Genomic DNA, 25,043 nt, shown 5'->3' with positions numbered 1-25,043 from the left:
TAGTCTGTTGTCTGTTGTTGTTGTTATTGTTATTGTTGTTGTTGTTGTTGTTGCAAGCCTGGAGCAGGGCACGGTTCTGGCTGGGTCTATTTGAGTCTGTCTTTTGGTATTTGTCACGTTCATCCATTTTGAGAGTCCACGTACACGTTGCCGCATTGTTAATAACTTTATTCGTCGTTCGCGTCGTCGTCCTACTTGTTGTTTGGGCAGCCAGTTGACAATGACACTGCACCGTTATTTATGAGCTGTGTGCACCATGCTCAATTATTGACATTGAACTCCTGGCGCCCGCATCCCACACACACCACAGTGGACACGATTGCCGGCAATGTTTGCATTGCCTAATCAGCAATCAGGGCCCAAAATTGTACAATTGTGTCATGGGCTGGCAGCAATTAAGCCACATTTGCAGTTATGCAAATTCTAGCAAGGTCAACGGGAACACCAAAAATGGGCGCGGGGGGCTGCGAACCTGGCGAGGATTGGGTCCATCGAGGGGCTCGAACACAGTGCCCTTTGCTCAGTCTAATTTTTTTTCTGCTTGGGGGGAATGCGCTGCATCATGCGCGCCAATTATGAAATCGATTTATTGATTCGGCGCGACGACGGGGTGCCAGAGCCGGAGCCAGTCGCAGAGCCAGGGCCGGACGAATACCGTTTGACCCGTTTATTAGACCGATTGAACCAATGGCTCAGCAGGAAATAAGAACAAATTGTTCATGATCTAATTGTTCTTGATTGTTAGGGGGTATGTTGTGGCTGTGACAACGTGTGTAACAGGCGAAAGGAGGCAGCTCTGACTTAATACATATTATAAATAAATATTATATATTATTAAATTCGGTTGTCTGTCTAAATGAGTCAATATCTGAGGTATTTTGAAAAATCGATAAATATTAATTTCCAAAATCAATATACATCAATTCCCCAAACACCGATAAATGTCGATTCCTTAAAAAATCGATTGATGTGGACATCCAACCATTATTCGGCTAATCTCGGATCATCTTAAGGTCTAAAGCCAACTAATATGTTACAGAGGAGTATCTTAATAATTTGGCAAATTGATAAATACCGACCCTTAAATGTATTCGAAAATTCTATGCACACCAATTCTCCAAAATCTATAAAAATCGATACCTCAGCAAATTGATAAATTTGGCATATCTGGGATTTTATAAGGGCTTAAGCCAAAAAAACATAACTGATCAGGAATATTTTACTTTCCGATTACCTTGCCTGCTTTGACCAACATCGATATATGTAGTCATCCAGAGCATCTCCCAATCTGGCACTCTCAACTAGAACGCGCTTACTTCTCGCTTTTATTGTTGTCAATAATTTTTGAGTAATATAAATGATTTCATTGGGCAGGCGCTTGTTTCTTTACTTGACCTGCTTTTTGGCTTTTGTAAACAGTCAGCATAGTGGCGGGGAGAGGGCAACCCCTCCTCTGCACAACTCAGTTCTTGCTCAGCTCGAAATCCCAATTAGCGCTGTTCTAACCACAAATGTTTTGGCTTACTTCAGGGCTTCATTTGCATGCTCGTATTATGATGGCCCGCCAGTTCATTTAATTTATTTTTTTCCTGGGATTTTTTGTTTGGTTTGGTGAAGAACCACTGAATCATCAGCGAGTGGGTGAAAGTTCTGCATTTGCAATGCTTCGGATTGCAGTTAAAGCAGCCACAATGCAGGTGAAGTGGTGGCCAGGCTGTAAATTATAAGCAAACTGTGCTGCTGATATGAAAGAACCGACTTTGAAGGCAGAGCAAATATGACATATATTCCGCTTAAAAGTAAAAAGCAAAGTGCATATCGATATTTGGCTAGGAATTGCCGACTGCAAGGTCAATTGAGTCAACGTCAAGCGTCATGGCAGTGGCTGCTCAGAGGCACAAGCAGCTGCCAAATCAGCCGAATCATTGCTGACTAGTTGGAGCGCATACCTGACTAGGAGATTCCCTGACATCAAAAATATTCTAGCCGTCTTTTTTATCTATGCAGCGGTTGTGCTTATAGTTCCCCAGTTCCCAATCTGTGGACAATACAATATAGTCCGATCCTTGTGATGTTCTGGGATTTACTTTGGCTTTGAGTTTTTTTTTCCACTTTTGGGGAGGAATGGGAAAAGTACCCAAAGAGTAAAATGTTCTTAAACTAAATTTATTAGCCAAGAACCTATGCACAAAGCTCGGGCATTTGGCTCATATATCGTTTATCTTGTTATCTGTACAAACGACTATTTTTTAAAATCGATATTCATCGATAATCGGAAAGGTAAAACATATTCGTTATCTGTTTATAGTATAGATAGAGCAATGTTTAAAAGATAATTTTTGGAGATCGATATTTATCTAGAGAGGAACATAACTAAAATAGCTCGACGTTGCCTACTTTATGGTTTCGAGAGTGTTTCCAACAGACTGTAACATACATTTAGACAAAAACAATATGCCCTGTTTAAACATTTACCAAGGGGGTAGAGTACAAAAAGTGAAGCTGACGCATGGACGCGTCCTTGACGCAGTTGCGCAGAATTTGGCGGGGAAAACAATGGAAATTAAATCATTATTAATGGCCATAACAAAGGAGATACCAGAAACAAAAAAAAATTGCAACTAAAAAAGCAGCTTGCTGCTGCTGCCAAGTTGACGGCAAGTGTAACAAGCACAAAGGCAGCAACAACAACCACAACAATAACAACAACAACTTTAGCCATCAGAGCTAGCGGTAGCAACGCAATTGTTTTTTTTTTCTTGCACCCAACAATTATTATTATTATATTTTATGTTTTTGTGTACTATTATTTTGCGCATGACTAACCAAATGCAATTTCAGATGCCATTCTTTTTGTTTGGGTTTTCGATTTCAACGCTTTGAGGTCTGCAAACGAATGGCTGAGGTTCCTTTTGGGCTTTTGTTCCACTTGCTCGCGAGTGTGTGTTGCAATAAAAAACACATTAAAGCCTGGGGCCAACAAGATATAAAAACAAAAAAAAATCAACAACCAAAAATCGACAGTCAGTATAATCGTATAATCGTAAATTTGTAATCAGTTGCAAGAACATGTGTTGAACACAGTCGCCACGCCACAGTTTCCACCTCCAGTTCCAGTTACACTTGGCTGCCCGTTATTGAGCATTCTGGGCCTGGTCCAAATGGTTAATGGCGGTCATGTGCTAATTAAATCATTCCTTTTAAAAATAAGTTGACACACTTCTTGTTTACACGGATTACAGGCGCTTAACGGCTATTAGAAAGCGACAGCAACAATGAAAGCGAAAAAATGCCGAAACGGAGAGCCAGAGACATTTTCTGCAGGCCGAAGGGCATTATGAAGTTGTGCAGGTGTCAATAATTGCGCTCTCTCTCTCGCTCTTTTTCTTAATTGCTTACTCTCCTTCACTCGCTGAAACTCACTTTATCTCTTTCTCTTTTGCCTACTCTCCATAAGTAGATTTGTCTCAATGCCTCTCTTTCGGTTCTCATACCACACTCCCTTCTTTTCTTCTCACGCTTTATATATCTCTCTTACTAGATCTGTTAATTAATTTATATTGTCTGCTCTCCTTTCTTCTTCTCCCATTCATTTTCTCACTCCCACTCTGTCGATAACTCATTCTCATCTCTATCTTTCACACACAAAGCAATATCATGGACATTAAAAGTAGTAGGCATGGATTCATGAAAATCGCATAGAAGGGGGCATTTAAGCGGGTAAACAGGATGTTGTACCTTGAATAAGAACGCGCTGTTTGTATCCCCTGCTGAATGATGTTATATAAATATGTGCCCCATTTGCGAAGTGAGAGTTTGTAATACACATAATTCTTATACTTATAGATATTAATACAATAAATAGATAACAAATTTAAATAAATATTACAACTTTCCTAAACCAATTCCTAATTTATATACCGCCTAAAACTATGCAATCAAAGTGGCCAAGCGACCGCAGCGAACTGTTAATTTTGCAATGCAAACAATTAAAAATTAAGCAAAGCCAAGACAAAGTGAGCTGCAACGCAAAGCACAGCCAAAAGAGCATAACGAAGAGCGCAAAAGCTTTGGCTTAAGCTTGCGGCCGCGATCGCACGCTCTCTCTCGCTCTCGCTCCCTCTCTCTCTCATGTGCTCGCAGAGCTGACCGAACCACTCTCACTTTTCAAATTGCAGTTGCAGACAAAGATGGAGACGAAGTGTGAAGTGCGCGCTAGCTATGCTGTAAATGTATGTGTGCGTCAGCTTTAGTTCCCGTTGGCCACACCGCTTTTGCAGGTACGAGAGCGAGAGCGCTAGCAATTGCTGGTTTTACCTGTTTCAGCTGCTGAACACTTTAACATTATCGATTTGATATTAATTTTGCGCAATTCGCAAGGTAAAGGGAGCGCGGGGGCAGCACTACAAACTCGGCCAATGCTTGGTTAGAAATATTTGCCATAAAATTTGCTTAGCAACACGCATGCTAATTAAATGTGCCAACATCAACAATAACAACAACAACAACGGTAGCAGCAAAGACCTAGCATTTAATTGTGGCCTGTGGCTTAATTATACAGTTAGGCACGTATTTTAATACATACATATACTCACACGCATACCTTGAACTTCCATTAGCCAAGCGGGCATATGCAACGGTGACTATGAACCAGTTGTTGCACTCGCCCTGTTGACATGCCTCATGTTAAATGCAGGCATAATTTAAATACGCCGCTGCCAGCAGAGTTTTATTGTGACTTTACTCTGCATACGTTGAATAGTGTATAATGTTTTTGTGCAAGTGTATGTAATAGGCAGAAGGCAGTATATACATACATATGAACACATACATAAATATGTACATACATATATACATACACACATACATACATACATACATACATACGTGCATACATACATACATACATACATACATACATACATACATACATACATACATACATACATACATACATACATACATACATACATACATACATACATACATACATACATACATACATACATACATACATACATACATACATAAATACATACATACATACATACATACATACATACATACATACATACATACATACATACATACATACATACCAACACCAAAAAAAGGCTAAAGCCTGCGTAGCCCACTTGAATTTTTGAGAATCGAGTAGAAGGGTATTAAATATAATCTCGTTTTATTTACACGGAAAGCAAGCTGGCTCCGCGCTTGTGTACATTTATTTGAATACCTTAGCCATTTGTAGGACTATCCTCATATCCTTTTGGTCAAAAGTAACTTCTTATCCTGTAGATTCGACATATGCACTAAAATGGACGAAAGTCCTTCGAACAGGACTTTTGTGTTGCATTCGTAGATGATCGCAAAGTCCTTGAGTGCCGTTTGATAAAGTTTCTACTCGCGATATTAACGAAAGATGTCCTTCGAAAATCTGCAAGGACACGATCGACATGAAGCTATATTTTCAATAAGGACATTTCTCTTTTAGCCATGTTCAGGCCAAATCCCTAATGATTCTGACAATTCGAAACGGCAAGGTCAAACGCCATTCTAATCGTCCTTGTGATTTCTGAGACAATACGCTTGGATGAGCCTCGCATACGTGAATGGAAACCTTTTTGATTTTTGATATTCTTCAAGAATATGGCCGATTTAGCTATATTACTCAATTCACATCCCTCAAAGTTTCGCTGCAGAGCATCTCGTAGTCGGTCCGACGCCCGACTACAGCACATTTACTCGATGTTTTTCTAAGCTCGCCTTGGCTGACAGTTGCGTCGACATGCGGCTGACAGCGGAACATGGGAGCACTACCGTTAGCTGCCGTTGCGAGCTGTTGTGACACATGCGACACGCTGGCGAGTTCAATTGACAGACATCGATAATGCCCGATTGCGCAAATCTCTGCGCCGATCGGCCATCTGATTAGTCATATCTTATATGTGCATACATAACAAACATATTTATGTGCCCACGTCATATGCCGAATTAGCGCTATTCAAGTCAAAGATACAATTTTGACATTGGATCGCAATTAATCAAGTTGAGATGTGAACTGAAGCATTCCAGGCGAATTCCAAGGAAGCGCTCTCTTTGACAGGACACAACCAGAGCGGTATCTGTAAAGCCGCTGGATGGCTGGAGCATGTGCGGCGGCAATTCCAAGGCCGCAAAAGATTTATGAGTTAAGTGACACCCGCATTCACTTGGCTAACAGAAACGGGTTTCGGTTTCGAGCTCCGAGTTGCGGCAAGTTCTGCGCTGAGCAACAACTGGTTGTTTTGTAGTTTAGTTCGTATTGCCCCGCTTATCTGCATTAATTATCAATTAAAGTATGAAACTTGATTAATTTCAAAAAGTATGCATAAAAGCAAAAACTAAAAAATGCAGAGCCAAAAACTTGGCTAGAGCTGAAATCAAATAAATATCAATTCGCAGCTGGCGCGATTCGTCTTCATTAGTGGTCCCATGCGGGGGACAGCGGGCGGGCAGCGGATGGGCAGCGGGTGGTCAAGTATGTGCCATGCAGTAAAATAAATGGCAAAGTGTGCTGCAAGTCGCTCTAATTTGTTTATGTAGTGACAGTCGCTTGATTGTATGCGCCCATTAACAAAAGACTTAGGCAGCGAACTTGCGCCGAAATCTTAGTCTCGAGGGCCAGAGCCGCGGTTCGGCTCACACGTATCCATCAAGCGCGCTGAATGAACACATCAATGCCCATTTTAAGCCAACTCTCGACGACTGCCCAAATAAAACCTTGGCGCATAAATTAGTCACAGCAGCCACAGGCGGGCGGCACGAATAGGAAAACTGTAACAAAAACTAAATAAGAAGAAAAAACTGCCTTTTATATGATGGCCAACGCATTTCTGGCATTTTCACATGAAATCCGAAATAAAACAAAAAAAAAAAAAAAAAAAATAATCGGCAAAGACAACGCAATCTCACATAAATTAGACATCTGTTAAGATGACGACAACGACAAAGTGAGGCTGGACAGAGGCTGGTGTTGCCGCCTGTAATCATAGCTTAAATCAAGCGTGGCAAATTGGAGCAGACACAAGTGCGCGCTGGTAACCACCGAACCACCAGCAAACCGCCAGCAAACCACCAACCGCAACTAGCTGAAAATAAACGTGCTGCAAATCAACCAGAAATCAAACATTTGCGCTAGAAGCGAAAGCAAAAGTTGCCGCCAACTTTAAGACTGGACAGCAACTGGAACTGAAACTAAAACCGAAACAGAAAAATAAAAAACTGGACTTGTGCACGATAATTGCGCAAAACTGGCAAAAATAGCTAAACAAGGCGAGCTTAACACATATATTAGACTTCGACTATATAGTGCAGTCTGGCTCGAGGTTGAGCGCGTGTCGTGTTTTCTAGCGTGACACGGCCAGAACACGACGTGTGCGTGTTGAGTTAATGAATTTGACCAAAACATCGCAAAACACAATTCGACGAGGAACACGATGTTTTAATTGAAAGTAGGTAAACTCTAGTCGCGAGGGTTTGACTAGAAGATAGCCTGTAAACGACAAAGCAACATTCGATTTTATTCCGAGTTTTGTATCGAGCAGGATAAAGGCTTAAAAGAAAGTCAGCGGATAGCTTTAATAAAGTAAGTAACTGTAAGTATAGTTAAAATATCCTGGATAAATAAAGTCAGATCATCGAGTGATTCAGCTTTTTCAACTCGCCCATCGATTATTATTAAAAACAATCCATACGATACATTTAAAATATATAATTGCCATTACTGTATTCTAAATTAAGGCAAAAAACTTGACAAAAACATCACGGGGAAAGTTCACAAATTTAAAAAGAAATGGGTCGTTTTTGCGATCAAAAATCTTTGGATTCTTCTTCTGAAAATTAAATCCATCAAATGCCATTAAATAATACGGTATTCAAAATCTTGATCACACTTGATAAATATTACAAGAGGGGAGTTGAATTCGAAGTCGGAAAACTTTCATTGCAATCAGATCTTCTAACTTCCAAAAGTGCCTAACTCTTCCAAGATCTGTCCTCATATACTCAAGCTATGCACATTTTTTTTAAGTGGAATGCCCTGGAATGCGCGGTAGTCAGTCTGAACAAACAGTTTTATATATAATTGATATAGACGATAGTTAATGAAAAGCAGGAACCTGAAGCCAGCAGCTAGAAAAGTTATATATTTATCTACAAGATAAGCATAGGCCAGGTGTATTTAAATAAAATGTCCACAATTTGAGAGCGCTGTTGCCACCGCTCACTTCTGGAATGGGGAACTCGAACTGGAACTGGAACTGGCAGCCATTGCCATAAAGATTTGTGCCGCCTGCCCCAACAATGGACGCAAGATACGCGAAAAACAAAACTTAAAGTTGATTAAACAAAATTGTTTAACATTTGTGGACTGTCGGATGAACTGTGGTTCAAAGGCGACGCGGGTTAAATTTGATATGAATTGATTGGAGCCAAAAGCGGTGGCCGAATTGTTGCTTATGAGGCCAAAAGCCTTACCCAATGCGGGCTCTAAAGACGGCTAAGGTCGTCTATTTGCCAGTTTTCTTTTTATTCGAGCTATATATGTGTGTAAAGCAGGCTCTCATTTTCCAATTAACTGGTTGCAGCGGCTAATTTACAGCACGTTCAAGTGCTAAAACAGCTGCCCAAAATACCTGCTTAGGCTGGCAGAAAAAAAATCACAAAAAAATAAGTAAGTAAGTAATAATACTAGGCAGCGGCCGTTTCAATTTCAAATTAAATTTGTATTCAAATAGCAGACCAATGAGCCTCCGCTTTTTTTTTTATTTTGTTTTTTTCTTTTGGCTGTGAACCGCTATTCAACTGGGCAATGACAAGCAAATTAACCGCAACTGCTGCGACTGCTCAAATCTCCAGAGGTTGCACCACACAACGAAACTACCAGCTACAGATCTGGACAAAGAGCCAGCCACACAACAGTCGCCAACTTGAGCTGTCGCTTTGTCTGTTTGGCTTTAACTATGCACAGCTAGCTGCACAGCCCAACCCATATTCTGCTTAGACAGCAGCAGAAATTAACTAGAATGCTTACAGCATGAAAATGGAGCTAACCGGAGCATACCCTGTAATTGGCACACGTTGACGTATTTTATGCTATATAAACTTAAGCTATTGCTTTGATGTAATTTCGTATTCCCTCAATAACTTGTTTAATAGCTGGATTTGTTGCGGTTTTTTCCTGAACTTCATCGGTTTAAGCTATTTAATAGACACATTAGAAAGTTTATGCATCCAACTCTTAGAATTCTCGAGATATTCTAGCTTTACGTCAGCAACTAGAACTTGAGCAGAATTCTATTTTTTTTTTATTGATATGTGAGCAAAAATGTTGATAATATTTTCATATTCAGCAAGATATTCGAGCAGCGGTCCAACTTAATAGCCAGACTGACTCGACAATTTAAGCTTCAAAATAAGTTGTTGCCATTTCCTAGCTGTTACACACTTTTGCCCAACTCATATATCTCTTTTCTTAGGCAACTTTGAAGGTGTTTAGGGGCAACAAGAAAAATAAAAAACCGATGGTTATAATTTTCCACGCGTTAACCTTGAGCAAAACGAATTTCACTGTGGCTGCTCGACTTTTGATTTGAATTCTTCGTTGCTTCAATGGAGCATAGAAAATGCAGGCACAACTACACACACACGCACACACACGCGCACACATCTATCTAATTGCTTTGTACCTTAGCCCGAGCTGTAATTAGATTCCAGAGGGCCCACCTGTCGAGCCGTTGAGCTGTTGCCAATCTTCTAATATATTTAGAGCGGCTAACGATTGGGTTTCAATTGCTGCACAATATGTAATTAAAAGCCCATATTTTGGTCAATTACGGCCAGCCAAATTGGCAACACAAAGCAGCAGTAGAAGCTAACAAAAAACACGGCAAATTAATTGGCTTACATTTTGCGGCTGGCGCTGATTGAGCAAACGAGGTGCAGAGTCAATGGATATGGGCCTAGGAGCTGCTGCTGCTGCTGCGGCTGCTGCCATATGGCTGCAACTATTTGCAGCTGCTCGAATTGTTTATTGTTGTTTTTTTTTTTTTTTTTTGGCTTTATTTGTGGCGCGGGCGGCAAGCGCATTGTTCAACGATAATTTTCTATAACAATTTGTTGTAGCCGGCGCCGTTGTTGCTTTTAATTGCACTCCGGGCACATGGGTCAGCGCTGGGCTGCTGCTCGACTTTTATTTCTATTATTTTTTTTTGCCCATTTGTTGATTGTGTAATGGACCGCAGGCCTTTCACTTGCTTGCAACAGGCAAACGTAAAAAAAAGGCCAACTCATTTTTGGCTATTATTTTATTTGTGTGCGGCCGCAACGTTGAAATGGGTTCAGAAAAATGAAACGCCCACCCCCGAAAAAAGGGGGAAATAAAATGTGTACAGCACTTGACAAAAAGTTGTGCAATTAGTGCAGCGTGCACTATGCAACACCGCGGCAGCACAGGTGAAAGGCGGCGGTGCTCTACACAGCACATTTAATTTAACCAAGTTCCATAAGCCCGACAAATCCTGTCTAGCCAAAAAAAAAAAAAAAAACACAAGACAATGAACGGCCGAAACATGATAAAAATAAAGTCCAAAAATATATATATATCAGGCAGCAGCGCACGCGTGTAACATGAGATATATATATATAGAAAGATATATAAATATTTTTCTGGCTACAACTATTGAATATCGCTTAACAAGCGCAGCTGTCAGCAACCAGTTGGCGGCTTATAATGAATTGTTTTCGCGCACATTGTTTCAAATTACATGATATCATGTCGCGACGCATGGCTCAGAAGGCAGTAGGAACAACAACAGCAACACATTCAAATAACATGCACGCGACAAAACGCAGATCAGATAGCAAATTTTGGCGCTACACAAGAAAAGTGTCCCAAGCAGTATCTGCGCAAACGAAAGACTTAGGCGAAAAACTTGGTCAAGAATACTGCCGCAGTTACATGGAATGCCACTTAAGCAGCAGCCAAACAAGCCATTAGTAACAACTTCCTGCAAAAAGATGCAACACTTCGGGGCACAAGTGGCGGCAGCTTGTCAAAGGTCGCAAAGTCGCAGCGAAAGTGCGTCGAATGCAACTGTTGCTGCTGCTGGGCCTCGCCCTTTTTTTGCGTCTTGGCTGCAGCTGGCGAAACCCGTTTGCTTGGATTTCCTGTTGTGACATGCCACACAAAAACAAAGCAAAAAAAAGGGGGGAATGCATAAATCAGCTGCTAGAGCACATTAACTCGCAGCGCCCTGACCCATATCCAAGCCAAAAGGGTTGGCTTTTTTCCTTTTTTACTATGTCCCATTGCGCAATCGCCGATAGAGCTGAAAGTTGCTCCTAGCACAGCAGTTTGTCTACTTGGTGTTAGCCTTCGCATCAAATGTTAAAATAACGCACAATCATTTCATTAAATGATTTAATTAAGCTAAACAGTCAACCATTTGAATGCGTGTGTGTTGTCGAGTGCTTTTCGAGTGTGTGACATATTGGCATCAAGTTCAAGCCAGCCCTCGACGGAATCGAACAAAAGGCGACCAAGTGGCGCTGATCGAGCGGCATTGATTACCCGGCGCTGGCTTAGGCCCGGCACAAGAACTCGACTCACTTGACTTTTAGCGGCTTATAAAACTATGAATATGCGTATTATATGACGCCAAATCACATATCATTTCGCACAAAACACACACACACACGTTTCCGTTTTGTAATTGTGTATTTGGCAAATGCTGATTGCTCTGAGGAAGTGCGCGTTTGTGTCGTGAGTCTTTTGCTTGGACCAGACCAGAAGAATAATTTGCCAAAAAGTAAAGTAAATTAATAACAACAATATATATTTAAGCAACTATTTATGAGTGCCGCGTGGCATTGATCGGACACACACACACACAAATGTATATGTATATGCATATATTTATATATAAAAGTACACGCTGCGTTAGGTTTATGAATGAGCTGCAGCGTCTGCGGCTTTTGACGATAAGCGGCGTGTCGGGTCAATGTTACCCACATCTGCTGTGGACTTGAACTTTGTGTCTCTTTTTTTATTATTTTGGTTTTTCGTCTTGTGTTTTTTTGTTTTTGTTTATGTTTTCTTCTATTTGTTTTTACAAAGTGCAAACATGGAGTTAAGATGGGTAAAGCCAAGGCTCGAGTTAACGCTAATGACAGCCGCTGACAGCTTACTAAATAACAAAATTACAGCCCTACAAAATTTAATTCAAGTGTTTTGCATATTGCTTGTGTTACTATTATCATTACAAATTGTTATAAAAAAAGGGAATATAATACAAAAAGTAAAGCAGGCTAGCAGCAAGCAAATGACCGCAACGACCCTGTAATGCATATATACTGAGGATGAGCACCAACAGGGTGCCTCATATTTATATCTGATGAGCTTTATGAACCCGTCCAGTACGAGAACTGTAATAACTGGAACTTACAGACAGTCTGCAAGTTCCTTATAATATCACCATTTTAAATATAATATATTTCCCAAATTTTACCCATTAAACTCGAGAACTTTAAGAATAGAGCTTACAAGTTCTTTATAATATCAATATTTAAACAAGTAAGAGGTTCTAGTCGGGAGCTCCCGACTAGGGGATACCCTGAACCCTTTTCTTCCAACATCAAATGCATATATATTCTATTTTAGAAGCAACATATCATGTTTCGTGACTCTAGCTCTGATTATTTACCAAAATTGCATAAAAAACAGGATATCGATATCTGCGCAGGCACTAGGAGCACCTTCTAAAATTTCAAGTCTATAGCTCTTATATGTTTTGAGATCCTTGCGTTCATACATACGGACGGACGGACGGATAGACAGACGGACATGGCTAGATCGCCTCGCTTATTGATGCTGATCAAAAATATATATACTTTATGGGGTCGGAGATGCTTCTTTCTGCCTGTTACCCTTATACTCATTTTTATGGGTTCAGGGTATAAAAATGTATCTCATGGTTGAATAACAACTTACCTCTGAATGCCGGGAACTATAAGATCTGGAGCTTTCAATATATATTTACTGAGTCTATTAACCTGTCCCATGATTTCGCGAACTATAAGAAAATGCGCAGACAAAATATGTGTATAAGTTTTTGTGAAATAAATATTTAAAATATGTATATATAAAACTATTGTATAAATTAAAATATATTATACATAAGAATATTTTTATGCTTTGTGCTATCAATATTTATATTAAATGTACATAAAGTTTTAAAAACTAGAAATAGAGCTCAAAAATGATTTAATAATTCTTTATGTAAACGTTTTTTTAAATACGTTTCTCTGGTTTTCGTACCCCTGATCTCAGGAAGTATAAGAACAACAGCTCAAAAACTTGGTATGCGATTTATTTCTACTATAAATACATTAATATACATTAAGTTTTTATAATACATCCCCGATAAATGACCTAATAAAGAAATTAAAATTTTCATTTCTGGTACAGCTAGACAAAGTTTTGTTTATATGTTTAATTCACACTTGCTTGAAAAATATTCAAAAAAAAAAAAAAAAAAAAAAACATTAAAAGCTGCCTTGTCTTAGTTTTAAGCAAGTATAACCGCAGGCAATGTACAGAGCTTTTTTGCTTTGCTTACCTTTACCCAAATAATTTTGTGTTTCCTTCGCAAATTTTCAACGCTCGCCTAATTTTAATTACAAATACACGAGGCTGTGTGGAGCTTTGTTGTGGCACGGCAAGAGGTGCGCCATTTGAACTTGACTTTAATTGGCTTTCAATAAAAAACAATTATGTATTTCTCTCTATGCCTAATTAGACCGAAGCACAAGCCAAAGAGCTATTTTGTCTTTCACTTGACACAGACATAAAAAATCTTTCACTTTTCGTTTCATGATCGCGTCCAATCGATATTTTTTTTGGGTGGTATTATATAATGCCGCATGCCAATGTTATGGAATGAATGCCAAACATGGGATTTCATGAAGTTAACGCCCAGTTAAAGCTGAAGTGTAACAAGTGCAAATTGTAAGCTGCTGCTTCTCTCTTTGTTTTTTTTTTTTTTCCTGTTTGCCATGCGCTGCATGCTTAATACTTCATAATTTCCAGCTAAATGCAGGCCATTTCGTGGATTTATTTGTATGCTGAACAGAGACGTCGCCCACTAACACAGCGAGCAGGTATTTGCGGCGTTTATGATACCATCATGAGTGCGTTGCTCATAATTTGATAATAGCTTCCATTAAAACTAAACAAAAGTGCGCATAAAAACTTGGATAGCTGCTAGTCGCGATTGCTGCTGCTCTCTGCTGTTGTTTTTGTTGTTGCCCTAATTAGCACCCAACTAAATGTTTATAAAGTGGCGGCGCTTTGTTTGGTGTCAAAACATCACAAAAAACCGTACGGATTTGTACAAACAGTGCCATTGGCTAGGAGAATCATGCTCTGCTCCGTCTGGTTCGTGTATTAGGTAATGCTTTATGCCCGAAAAAATGAAGTCATTTAGTTGAGTGTGCTTGATATTTATTTAAACAAATTAAAAAGTGTGTGAAAAATGTTTGTGCGCGTGTGTATGCCTGTTTGTTATTGATACGCCACAACAATGGACAGCCAGGCAAGGCAAACAAAAGACTTAGGCAACGAACTTGGCGCAGCTCACAGCCAGTGTCAGCCAACGTATGTATTATAATTTAACTAGCTGCGATTTCAAGACATTCCCAGCATTGTTGAACTCGAGCTGCCTGCTGCTGCGTCAATCATGCCTGGCCAGAACTTTATTTGATTTTCAGTTTCAATTGGATATCTTTGCTTGCCCCAGCTGGCGACCAGCGGTTGGGTGCAGCATTGGGCAGCAAAAAACCACTGCCACAAGCGCTGGCAAAATGTTAACTAGTTAGAATGAAGCGTTTGTAAGAGCAAGACTGCCAGATACCCTGGGCATTGCACAGAGCAGAGATGTTTCCCCGAACATTCTATATAGCTATAAAGCACTTGAATCGACTTAGAATATATATTTAACATTTCCAATGAGCCAAGACTTTATTGCCCCTAAGAACATACCCAATATTATATACCCTGTCCATCATATACATACAGGGCTCAAAATTCATTAATCTCATGAAATGGTCCAGCAGCAGCAGCAGCAACTATGATCAGGTAAGGCAACTAGTTAGTGGCTGGCACTTTGGTCTGGCATTTTTAATTGACGCGCTGCCAGCATATATTTGCTTTGATTTTGTAATTATATTCTGTGCAGTTGAGCAGGTTTATGAGATAGAGCCAAACGCTGTGCAGCAGTTCTTTGAATTTTTATGCAAATGCGCTGCACTTGTTGAACATTGCACATAACATATAATTATTTGTATTATATATTTATATAAATATATGTATTATTTATTGCAACAAAGGCGCAATTGCTCAGCTTGTTTAATTGCTGTCACATAAATCTTGAAGCCGCAGCATTGATTGCTCTGATTTACGACTCTGTCTAGTGTTACCTTTGTCGCCTAAGTCTTCCATTTTGCCCACATGTTGTGGGCGTATTGTAAGAATCATTAAACTGAAAGCATTTTGACATTTAACGAGCCACATGCCGCGCTCAAGCGACCTTCAAAATGTCATTAGAATTAAGCAGCGCATCAAGATTTAATTTAAAAAAAAAATGCCGTTATGGGCATAAAATGTGTGTATTATAATGTATATTATATATTATCTTGTTACTGGTTACTGGCCGATTCGGTTGCTGCGCGCTTATCGGCAAAAGCTTTCAGTTAGCAACTTAATAAATACGCGTAGACGGCCAAAAAAAGCCTTAATTTGTAAAAAAGAAATGGCAAAGATCGTCGCATCTGTAGGTGATGTAATTATCACATAGAAAGCTTTGACTGGCAGTTGATTTATATTAAAAATATGCAAATCAACGCCGTCTGCTGAGAATTATGGCTTTTGGCTAACAGCCTTTTGACCCGTCCAAGACATGCATGCGCCATAACAGCTTAAGAGCGCCAAACGAAGAGAGCACAGCAGCAGCCACTCTTAAGCTTGGTTCAGCTGAGCAATGTTTGAAAAGCTTCAGTTTTGGCGCTCTGCAAGCTTCGACACGCTTAATGCTATTAAGCCAAGTTAAGACATGAGGCAAAAGTTTCAAACAAACAACAACAATAAAGAGCCAAAGCCCGAAACGAGAAACGGCCAACGTAACCGAACTTACGGTAAGGCCAGCCAGCCAGCCGGGCCCAGCTTGTAGCCAAGACCGTCTTGGCCGTCGTCAGTCGTGTCGCGAAAGTCGTCGAGTGCGTTTGCCAGTTGCTTTTGTTGCTGTCGGTGCGGCACACACACAAACACACACACACACATACACGTCGAGTAAGCTGGTGCCGTGTTACAGTGGCTAAAAGCAAAAACAAACAAACAAACAACAACAAAAAGAAGAAGCCAAGCTCATCAGCAGCAGCATCATCTTCTTCGTCATCGTCATTCGCATACAATAAAAAAAAAAAAAATTTTAGTGCGCGCAGTCGTTATGCAACTGAAGTGCGTTCCAAAACAAATATAAGTTACATTTATTAAGAAATTATTAATAAAAAAAATCGAAAGAAATGCAAAGCAAAGCAAAGAAAATCATTAGAAATTAGACACACAAAAAGTACGCTGAACGAAATTTAATAAGCTTTTCACAACGTTGAAAAATGTCAAGTTAAATTTTTAAGAAATTTTAACAAAAACCAGTTTTGTCAAAATTAATATAAAAAAAAACAAGTGAAACGCAAACAACAATTAAATTGTCAACAAGGCAGCAGGTGGCAGAGTGAAAAGCGCACAGTTATATTATAAAATAAATATAAATAATTAATAATAGAAAATAAATCATTGTTACAGCATTGAAAGTGCAACAAGAGCGGCTGCCAAGCGTCTGCAAACGTAATCATTGGGAAAATATCTACAGATTTTGCAACAATTTCAACATTTACAACAACAACTGCAGCAGAAAATAATTGAGCAAAAGGTGAGTAACATGTCAGACACGCATGTAGCATATGCAGAAAGCTGCATGCAACACGGCCCTCGCATGCGGGCCACACGGCGTATGCGTAACATTTAGCCCAAGGTATTTCCATGCAGTTATTCGCACGTTCCATAGCCATGCCCTGCCGTGCACTTCCTGTTACGCTCATTTTCTGCTTCTTCTTATTTTTTTATTATTACGTTTTATTCATGTAGCAAAGTTTTGGTTTCGTTTTCGTGTTTCAATATTAAAACGCGGCTCAAGGTTGTTGCTGCTCGACAAAGAAAACCTGTCCAAAAACTTTAACTAAATGTATATTTATGAGTTACCGCAACCAAACTGGATATGTTTTGTAGCTTTAATTAAAACTATTAGTGCAGATTGTCAAGAGCTGCGACTAGGGTCGCGAGTCTAGTCAGCCAGGCTGGCTGGCTGGTTGGCCCTGAGAGAGACCTACACGAACACGCACAACCGAATGATGAGTCGTCAGCACGCCTCCAAAAACAAATGCAGTTAATAAAGCTGCGACGTGCCTAAAAAACACAACAGCAAAGAATTGCAGTAGGTGTTGCAACAATTGTCGAGGAAGGAAGTCGGGGTGCATGGCTTGGCAGACAGTCGCCTCTTTGGTGGGAGTCAATTAGTGTATACAACGACTGGCAACAGTTGCCGCGAGAGACGCCCAATTATGCAGCCATAAATGTAAACAATCGCATAAAAGTGCTTAAGTATAAGAAGAAGCTGCAGCCAGGCAAACGGACGGACAGGCAAGACAGACCGACAGACACACAATCTGCGAGACGTGTTGAAAATGCAGTTACTAAAATATGCAAAGTTCACATTGCCTCACTCACGCCCTGCCCCAAAGCACAAGCTGAGAGCAAGAACCAAAAAAAAATCAAGCACAGAAAAACTACAACTTTAGACAATAACGTGGCAATTTAATGGGAAATGTCAGTCACAGGCGTACAACAACAGTTGACTTCATTTTCTCAGAAGCAACTAAAGAAAAACTACAACAACAACAACAATATGCATGAACAAATGAGTTTTCGTGCGCGCAGACATAAAAAAAGGTCGTGGCAAACTTACAAACGCAATGACAGCAACAGCAGTAACAACAACAACAACGAAAACAAAAATAACAACAACAGCAACCAACAACAGCAATGACACAATGCGGCGCATGCGCAATGCACAACACAATCGACACATATATACACATATTTAAATAAATATATACACACATCTACTGCTGTTGGGCCCCACTTGCAGCGTGTCAAAGTGCATGACTGCCCCAAAAAATAAAAAAAAAATAAATAAAAAAAAAAACAACTCCCTTCACTTCGACAAGGTTTTGCCAATATATTAATCCTAGTTTCATATAGTTTAACACGGAGCAGGGTTGTTTTTTTTTTCACAATTTAAAAAACCGGTGTCACACTTTTGTCTAGCCAACATTTCATTCTTCACCTGGCATTTCTTCAAATTCTGTTTTCAAATGCGATGCGCATTTTTATGAGCTGTCAATTCCGTTGACTTTGGCTTAGATTTGGGTGTGTGTGTGTTGCCAAAGCACAATTTATTGGCTTTGTTCATTAGCGGAAAATGGGTTAATCAGATGCTGAGCACATGCCAACATTTGGGATGTGTATATAGCCAATATGCTCGAACATTCTTAAGTATTACAGAATGTTAACGATGGGATCTTTGCACGTCTTACCAAGTGTTGATATATACCCATGGCAAATATTAATAACAGAACCTTTTGTCAACATTTCCTAAATTAATTATTGAATAACTCAAAGATTTTTAGCGATAGATTCACCAAACTTGGTATGTAGTTTGCTTTATGTTATATATAAAATAGTTCACATTTTGAATACCTCCACATATTCCCCTGGAAATTGCCAAAAAGTAGCTTTTAAATGTACAGCTCTGCGCTTTGGTATGTACACACTTCTCTGTGCCATATTTAAGACCTCAAGTCCACGCCATGTAAAACTGCCTATTAGAAGGGCAGCTGTTGCCCGAAAAGCAAACGGTGGGTGACACACATAAAAAAAAATGTAAGACCTAAAAATTTCAGAATAATCTGACCATAAGCACTCAAGTTAATCAAGAATGCATTACGTAGTTTAGATCTAAGCAAAGAAGCAGCATGTGTATGCATAAAGGGCAGATTGACTGCCTATAATAGCAGCTAGATTCATCTGACAAGCTACATCTTACTTCGTCTTTAGCTCTTTCCAACTTGAAGCTTGATAAGCTCATAGTTGGGACTGGCAGCCATCAAGGTTGTGGCCCATCCGGGCGCAGGTGTGAAAACACATTTTGTTGAACTACACAAAATAAAAAAAAGGGCCCGACTCACGCAGTTGATTTGCTGCACGTTGAAAGCCTTAACGCCCGCACTATAGCCATCAAGAGCTAATTAAATTGTTATTGTGGCATTACTTAGATGGTGCTGCGGCACGTGTTTTTCACGATTGTTGTGCGGCTAACGATTAGCCAGTTAGACAGACGGTGTCTGATGGCCTTTAATTGCTTATCGCACAGCAGCAGCAGCAGCTGGATACCCAGAGTAAGTTTACGGCAACGGGCAGCTTTATTAAAACATTAAATCATGGGGTATTGTTCCGCGGCATATAAATTGTGTTTTAAGTGTACGCGTAGGCCACAAAAGGTGTTTGTTGTACGGCCGCAATCAGGCAAACAAAACGCTTGTTAAACAAATACAAACCAACACACACACACACATACAAATATTATGATCTGTATGCGCTATTACTTCACATTTCCGCTCGTCAGCAGCATCATCAATGTGTAATAAATAAATGCCAAACTTTCGTGGCTTTCATAGGGTATTTGAAAAGTGAAAAGCGCGCAACAAAAAATACCAGATATGCCGCTGTTGTTGTTGTTGCTGCTGTTGATTGCAGGCGTGTGATAAGTACAAATCGCCAAAAAAAGCTAAATAGCCATGGCTTTCATTGAGCTGCGGCTACATTTATTAAGTCAACTAATGATGGTCAACGTAACTCATGTAACGCGCAGCTCTGTTTGCGTTTATATATAAATATAAATTTATAAATTTTATATAAATATATATACAAACACATGAATATACATACATATAAATATATACCTTTTTTTTTTAATTTTTTTGTGCTTCTTGCCTGTTGAAAGAAAGAAATTCAGTTTCGTTTTCAAACTCACTCGCTCGTGGAAAATTTAGTGCTCAAAGTTGTTGTAGCTGTTTCTGCTGCTGTTACTCTTGTGTCTGTTGCTGTTGTTGTTATTGTTGTTGTTGTTGTAGGTACGCTAAAATTGGTACGTTTACAGCGGCTGCACGCCACAGAGCGAACGCTCTGCCTGGTAGACAGGCTCCAGCCAGTTGAAGCGTGCAGGCCAAATGAAAAATGAAAAGGAAAGCAGCCGCCAAATGTTGATGTTGTCTTTTAGTTGGTGCTCTTTTTGCCAGTAATTTCTGTGTGTTGTTTTTGTCATGCTTTGCTTTTCACTTCACACACACACACACAGACATCTAGTAAACTATGTTTTTTGGCTTGCCAATAGCTGCACTCGTCGCTTTTGGCCCGCTCAAGTTTTTTGCCTGCTGCCAAAACGTAACGAATCTAAAATACGCGCCAAAAATGCGGAAAACATTTTGTTTTTGTTTATACCAAATATTTTTTGCAGCGCATAATGAAAGTGTCAACTTGTTAGCTGACAGCCCTCTGAACCAGTTTTGATAACACCTGCCACTGACACATCGATAGGCTGTGTTGCAAATGCTGCAACTGCAACTGCACTGGTTTATTTTTCTATTTTTTTGTCTTCATCCATCACATTGATTAATAGTGTGAGCTTAGTTCATTAGGCGGCCAGTCTTAACGTATTTGTGATGCAATTCAAATCACTTAATGAGGCAACAGATAATACATTAATTTTAATATAAACAATTTTAAAACACTATTTAATTGTTAAGTTAGGCAGTATTCTTGAGCTTAAAAAATCTCTAGTGCTGTCTTTGGGTTCATCCGCACAAGTTCGTCACTTAAGGCGTTCTTTTTGCGACGATTTTAAGATAAACATTTATATATCAATTTTTTATACCCTGAACCCATTAAAAATGGATATAAGGGTATATTGTATTTGTGCAAAATTTAAATGTATGTAACAGGCAGAAGGAAGCATCTCCGACCCCATAAGGTATATATATTCTTGATCAGCATCAATAGCCGAGTCCATCTACCCATGTCCGTCTGTCTGTCCGTCCGTCCGTATGTATGAACGCAAGGATCTCAGAACATATAAGAGCTATAGACTTGAAATTTTAGATGAAGGTGCGCCTAGTGCCTGCGCAGATCAGGTTTGTTTTCGATAATCGATAACTTACTCCGTTTCGAAGCAATCGATCAAAATCTATATCGATATCCTGTTTTTTGGGCAATTTTGGTAAATAATAAGAGCTAGAGTCCCCAAACTTGGCATATAGCTTCTAAAATAGAATCTATATATGGATTTGATGTTGGAAGAAAAGGGTTCAGGGTATCCCCTAGTCGGGAGCTCCCGACTAGAACCTCTTACTTGTTTATGTTTAATTTAGGCTGCATTTTTGAGCTAAGAAACATGTCTCTGGTGCTGTCTTTTGGGTTTATCCGTATAAGTTTGTAGCTTAAGTCATTCGCTTTGCGGCGATTTTCGCTCCATTTATGCAATTTATGAATTGTTCGACTGGCAAAGCAGGACAGCAATGGCCGCAAACATGCGTTTCACGTCCATTTGCCTCTGGCCAGGCAGGTTCCTTGCCTAAGTCATTAGTCTTTGGTCGATCTATTTACAGCGAGTTAAAAATTATTTAAGCCGATTATTGCCATTTGCATATGGAAACATGTCAAGTAATTTGTAATTGAGCGTCTGCCTAATGACCAGCTACGACAACGCAACAGAAACAAAAGCAACAGCAGCATAAAAATCAATCAAATCTGGTTGCAACAGACCAAAAAAAAGGGAGAAAAAATCATTTGCAGCTACAAAAAATCTTCAAAAATTGAAATGTTAACTCTTGGATTTTCGTTTTGTGTCTTGTTTTTTTTTCTTTTTGGGTTTTTTGTCGCCGATTGCATAACATAAATACACACACACACACACATGCAGATACACACGCACTGACAGTTACATGACGTCGTGAAAAAATATTGTAAAAACCTTATGATTTAAAAGAAATTCATTCAATAATTGCGTGAATTATGAGCGCGCCGGCAGATGTGTGTGGTGTCTGCCAAAAGGGAAATATGCTTGCGAAATGCAATATTTATGCAAATAATGATATATATGTCTGGTATATGTACGACTCGTGATAATCGGGCTTTCTATGCCGCGGCGCGCTCAGGTGTTAAATAGCAGCAGGTATCAAGTTCCGCAACACATTGTTTTGTTTTATTTTGCTTTTTTTGGCAGCTGTGTTTCTTTGATATTGGCACTATTAGCTTCCTATTTGCGCACGCGATACAACACAAAACATATATGTACTATATATAATTTGCATAATGAAAACCTTAACCCCAAACACACACACACTCACACGTGCTATTAACTGAACCGTGCCCCGTTGTTGAGTACTTTCACGGCGTTGTTATGCAAATTAAAGCATTTGATTAGCCATATATTCAGCTGCTGTGGCTGCCATGTCGAGTACTCGAACAATACGCATTAAGGCGCTAAATATTACGTATCATTTTTCATTAAATTTCATTTGATGCGTATGCGTTAAATTCACATATATACACACATTCGCACATTACTTAAAGTCAATGACTGCTTAATTTAATTTGTTTAGAAATCAATGTTCAATGGCCGCACGTCTGGGTGAATCTCTTGAACTTCTTCGCTTGACCCCCAGCGGGAATTTCGAGCACACTGTGAAAACATTTTCGTTTAGGCTATTTTCTTCGCACTGCCCGCCAAAACGAAAAGGGTTTGTTTATTTCTGGCCGTGGCCAATCAATCAAATTGCTGCCAGAGCATGCCAACAACAAAATTCTTGAGGCATGTCACTAGCCACAAAAGTGGTGAAAGAAGAAGCAGCAGGGGAGAGAGAGAGAGAGAGAGAGAGAAGCGCACATTAGACGAAAGTATCGCATGATTGCGTTCCCAGCCAAAGGGGCGCTTCATTAGCGCAACTTTCATGTCGGTTCTGGTTACATAATGAACGCCAAGCGCTAATGAAATATAAATTTAACAAAAAACAAAAATACTTTCTAGCCTTAAATTCGACTGACCTTAACATTTTTTCTGGGGCCCGAGCCACATTTGGCAAATGATTTGGCATATTTCTGAGGGCAGACAAAACCTGTTGCAGCTAACTAAATTGACGACTGCGTGGTAGTCATTTGCCAAATGTGATGGAGCTCAATGCAAACGCCCACGCACACACACACACACTCACTCATTTTTGAGCCGTCAACTAGTCACTTTGTGTAGCTGCTGCCCACATTTGTCGCATGTAAACAAATCAGCTATACATAAATACAAGTGCTCGCAGCTTCAACTAGGCAGCTGCTGTTGCCTTTTAACTGCCCAAAAGCGCAAAAGCACACGTGCTGTCTGTTTACAACAACAACAACTACTACGGCATAGCAAAATCTCGTGACGCATTCGCATTGCATTTGAACTCTGCTCAAACAATGACAACGTTGGGTAAACGAACTGAAAACTATTTGCAGTCGGCAGCCGGCAAATATTAAGTGAAAAAGTGGCCATCATAACGTGAGCGACGACAACGGCAGCCAATGACCGAGGCATGTTGCAGTCACAACAACAACAACAACGACAACGTTTGTGGCAGCGCATTAGAATTTCCAAAGGGGCCCACTTCACACCCATTTAAAGTAAATTTACATGTCTAAATAATTAATATGCAAGCACTGTGTCTGTGTCTATGACTACAATGCTAACTGTCTGACTGTTTGTCTTCATTGTTAATATGAAAAATTCTTTATTGATTCTCGTAAACAGCTAAAATACTCGCGCCAGACTTTCATTCATAAAACCGCGAAGCGCTTAATATGCGGCCAGTGTAGTTTGGTTTATTAATAATACATTTTTTTATCCTAGGCCTGCGCATAGAAAGTTCTTTTCGAAAGTCGGCTTGAAATTCAAAAGACTCAGGAAACGAACTGGCGGGCGCATCATGCAACATTAAAACATTTTTGTTAGGCTGACGATTTCGTTGATTTTTCACAGTTGCCCAGCATTGAATTGCGAAATAGCATGCTTTCTATTTCGATAATCAACAATTTTGAAATATTTCAAAGAGCGAAAGCAATTTTTTTATGGCTTGCAGCGAGACAAAATGTCAGCAGATGCTGCGACCGATGTTAATGAACCGCGCGTTTGTTGCGGAAAAGCGCCAACATTTTATAATTGAAATTAAGTTTTGCTGACGATTTTATTAACGCAGCAATGTGCAATCCATTACGTCGATAAACCATTTTAATTGTGAAAGTTCAGCAAACGGCAATTCACATACAAATTGGGTAGTTTGTCTGAGGTTTAGCAGATATGTTTGGCAATAAGGCCAGTAGTTATATACAGATTAATTGGCGTTATTTAAATAATGCCAATTTGGCTGCTGGCAGCCATCAAAGACAAAGGTTATTGTTATTACGTTTATACATTTTTTTTTGTGAAAGTCGTTGATTTTTGTGCGTGTGCGCTAAAGAGCTAAATAAAAATCGAGAAAAAATTTGAAAGTGAATGCGACGACGACTCGCAATGACTCTGAGAAATGCACAATCGTTTTTTTTTTTTCGTTTTTTTCGTTCGTATTTTAATTCCTGCAGTCAACAGTGAAATATAACAGTAAAATCGCTTGAAATTATGCAGACAAATCAACAAAGTCAACACACACAGAAAAGCAGCTGATGATGACTTCATCACACATCGCGATGAAGTGCCCAACACTCAATCCCAACGGCTCTTTCGCTACCTCCTCTGTTTACAGAAGCCCCA

General features: G+C 39.7%; 2 protein-coding genes across 3 annotated transcripts in view; one reads left to right on the top strand and one right to left on the bottom strand.

The window, feature by feature from the left end:
• The window catches only part of reb (rebuf), a 40,762-nt gene extending 27,652 nt beyond the window's left edge, over window positions 1–13,110 (bottom strand). Inside the window, exon 1 of the mRNA XM_032435813.2 lies at window positions 13,031–13,110. Within this exon, the coding sequence (XP_032291704.1) occupies window positions 13,031–13,101 (71 nt within the window). The 5' untranslated portion in view covers window positions 13,102–13,110. The remainder of the gene's footprint in view (window positions 1–13,030) is intronic.
• A 3,166-nt stretch (window positions 13,111–16,276) lies between these two features.
• LOC6635960 (uncharacterized) overlaps window positions 16,277–25,043 on the top strand; it is a 31,598-nt gene continuing 22,831 nt past the window's right edge. The window contains exons 1-2 of one of the 2 annotated variants that reach the window (XM_032436369.2): window positions 16,277–16,384; window positions 16,898–17,024. The gene's annotated coding sequence lies outside the window, so the exon portion shown is untranslated. Of the gene's footprint in view, window positions 16,553–16,897; window positions 17,025–25,043 lie in introns of both variants that reach the window. The other variant, XM_015168759.3, reaches the window with a different exon arrangement.

This window comes from Drosophila virilis, chromosome 5 (assembly GCF_030788295.1).
Source record: "Drosophila virilis strain 15010-1051.87 chromosome 5, Dvir_AGI_RSII-ME, whole genome shotgun sequence".
NCBI lineage: Eukaryota > Metazoa > Arthropoda > Insecta > Diptera > Drosophilidae > Drosophila > Drosophila virilis.
The sequence above is the reverse complement of the archived record's forward strand: the minus strand, read 5'-3'. Positions and strand labels throughout refer to the sequence as shown.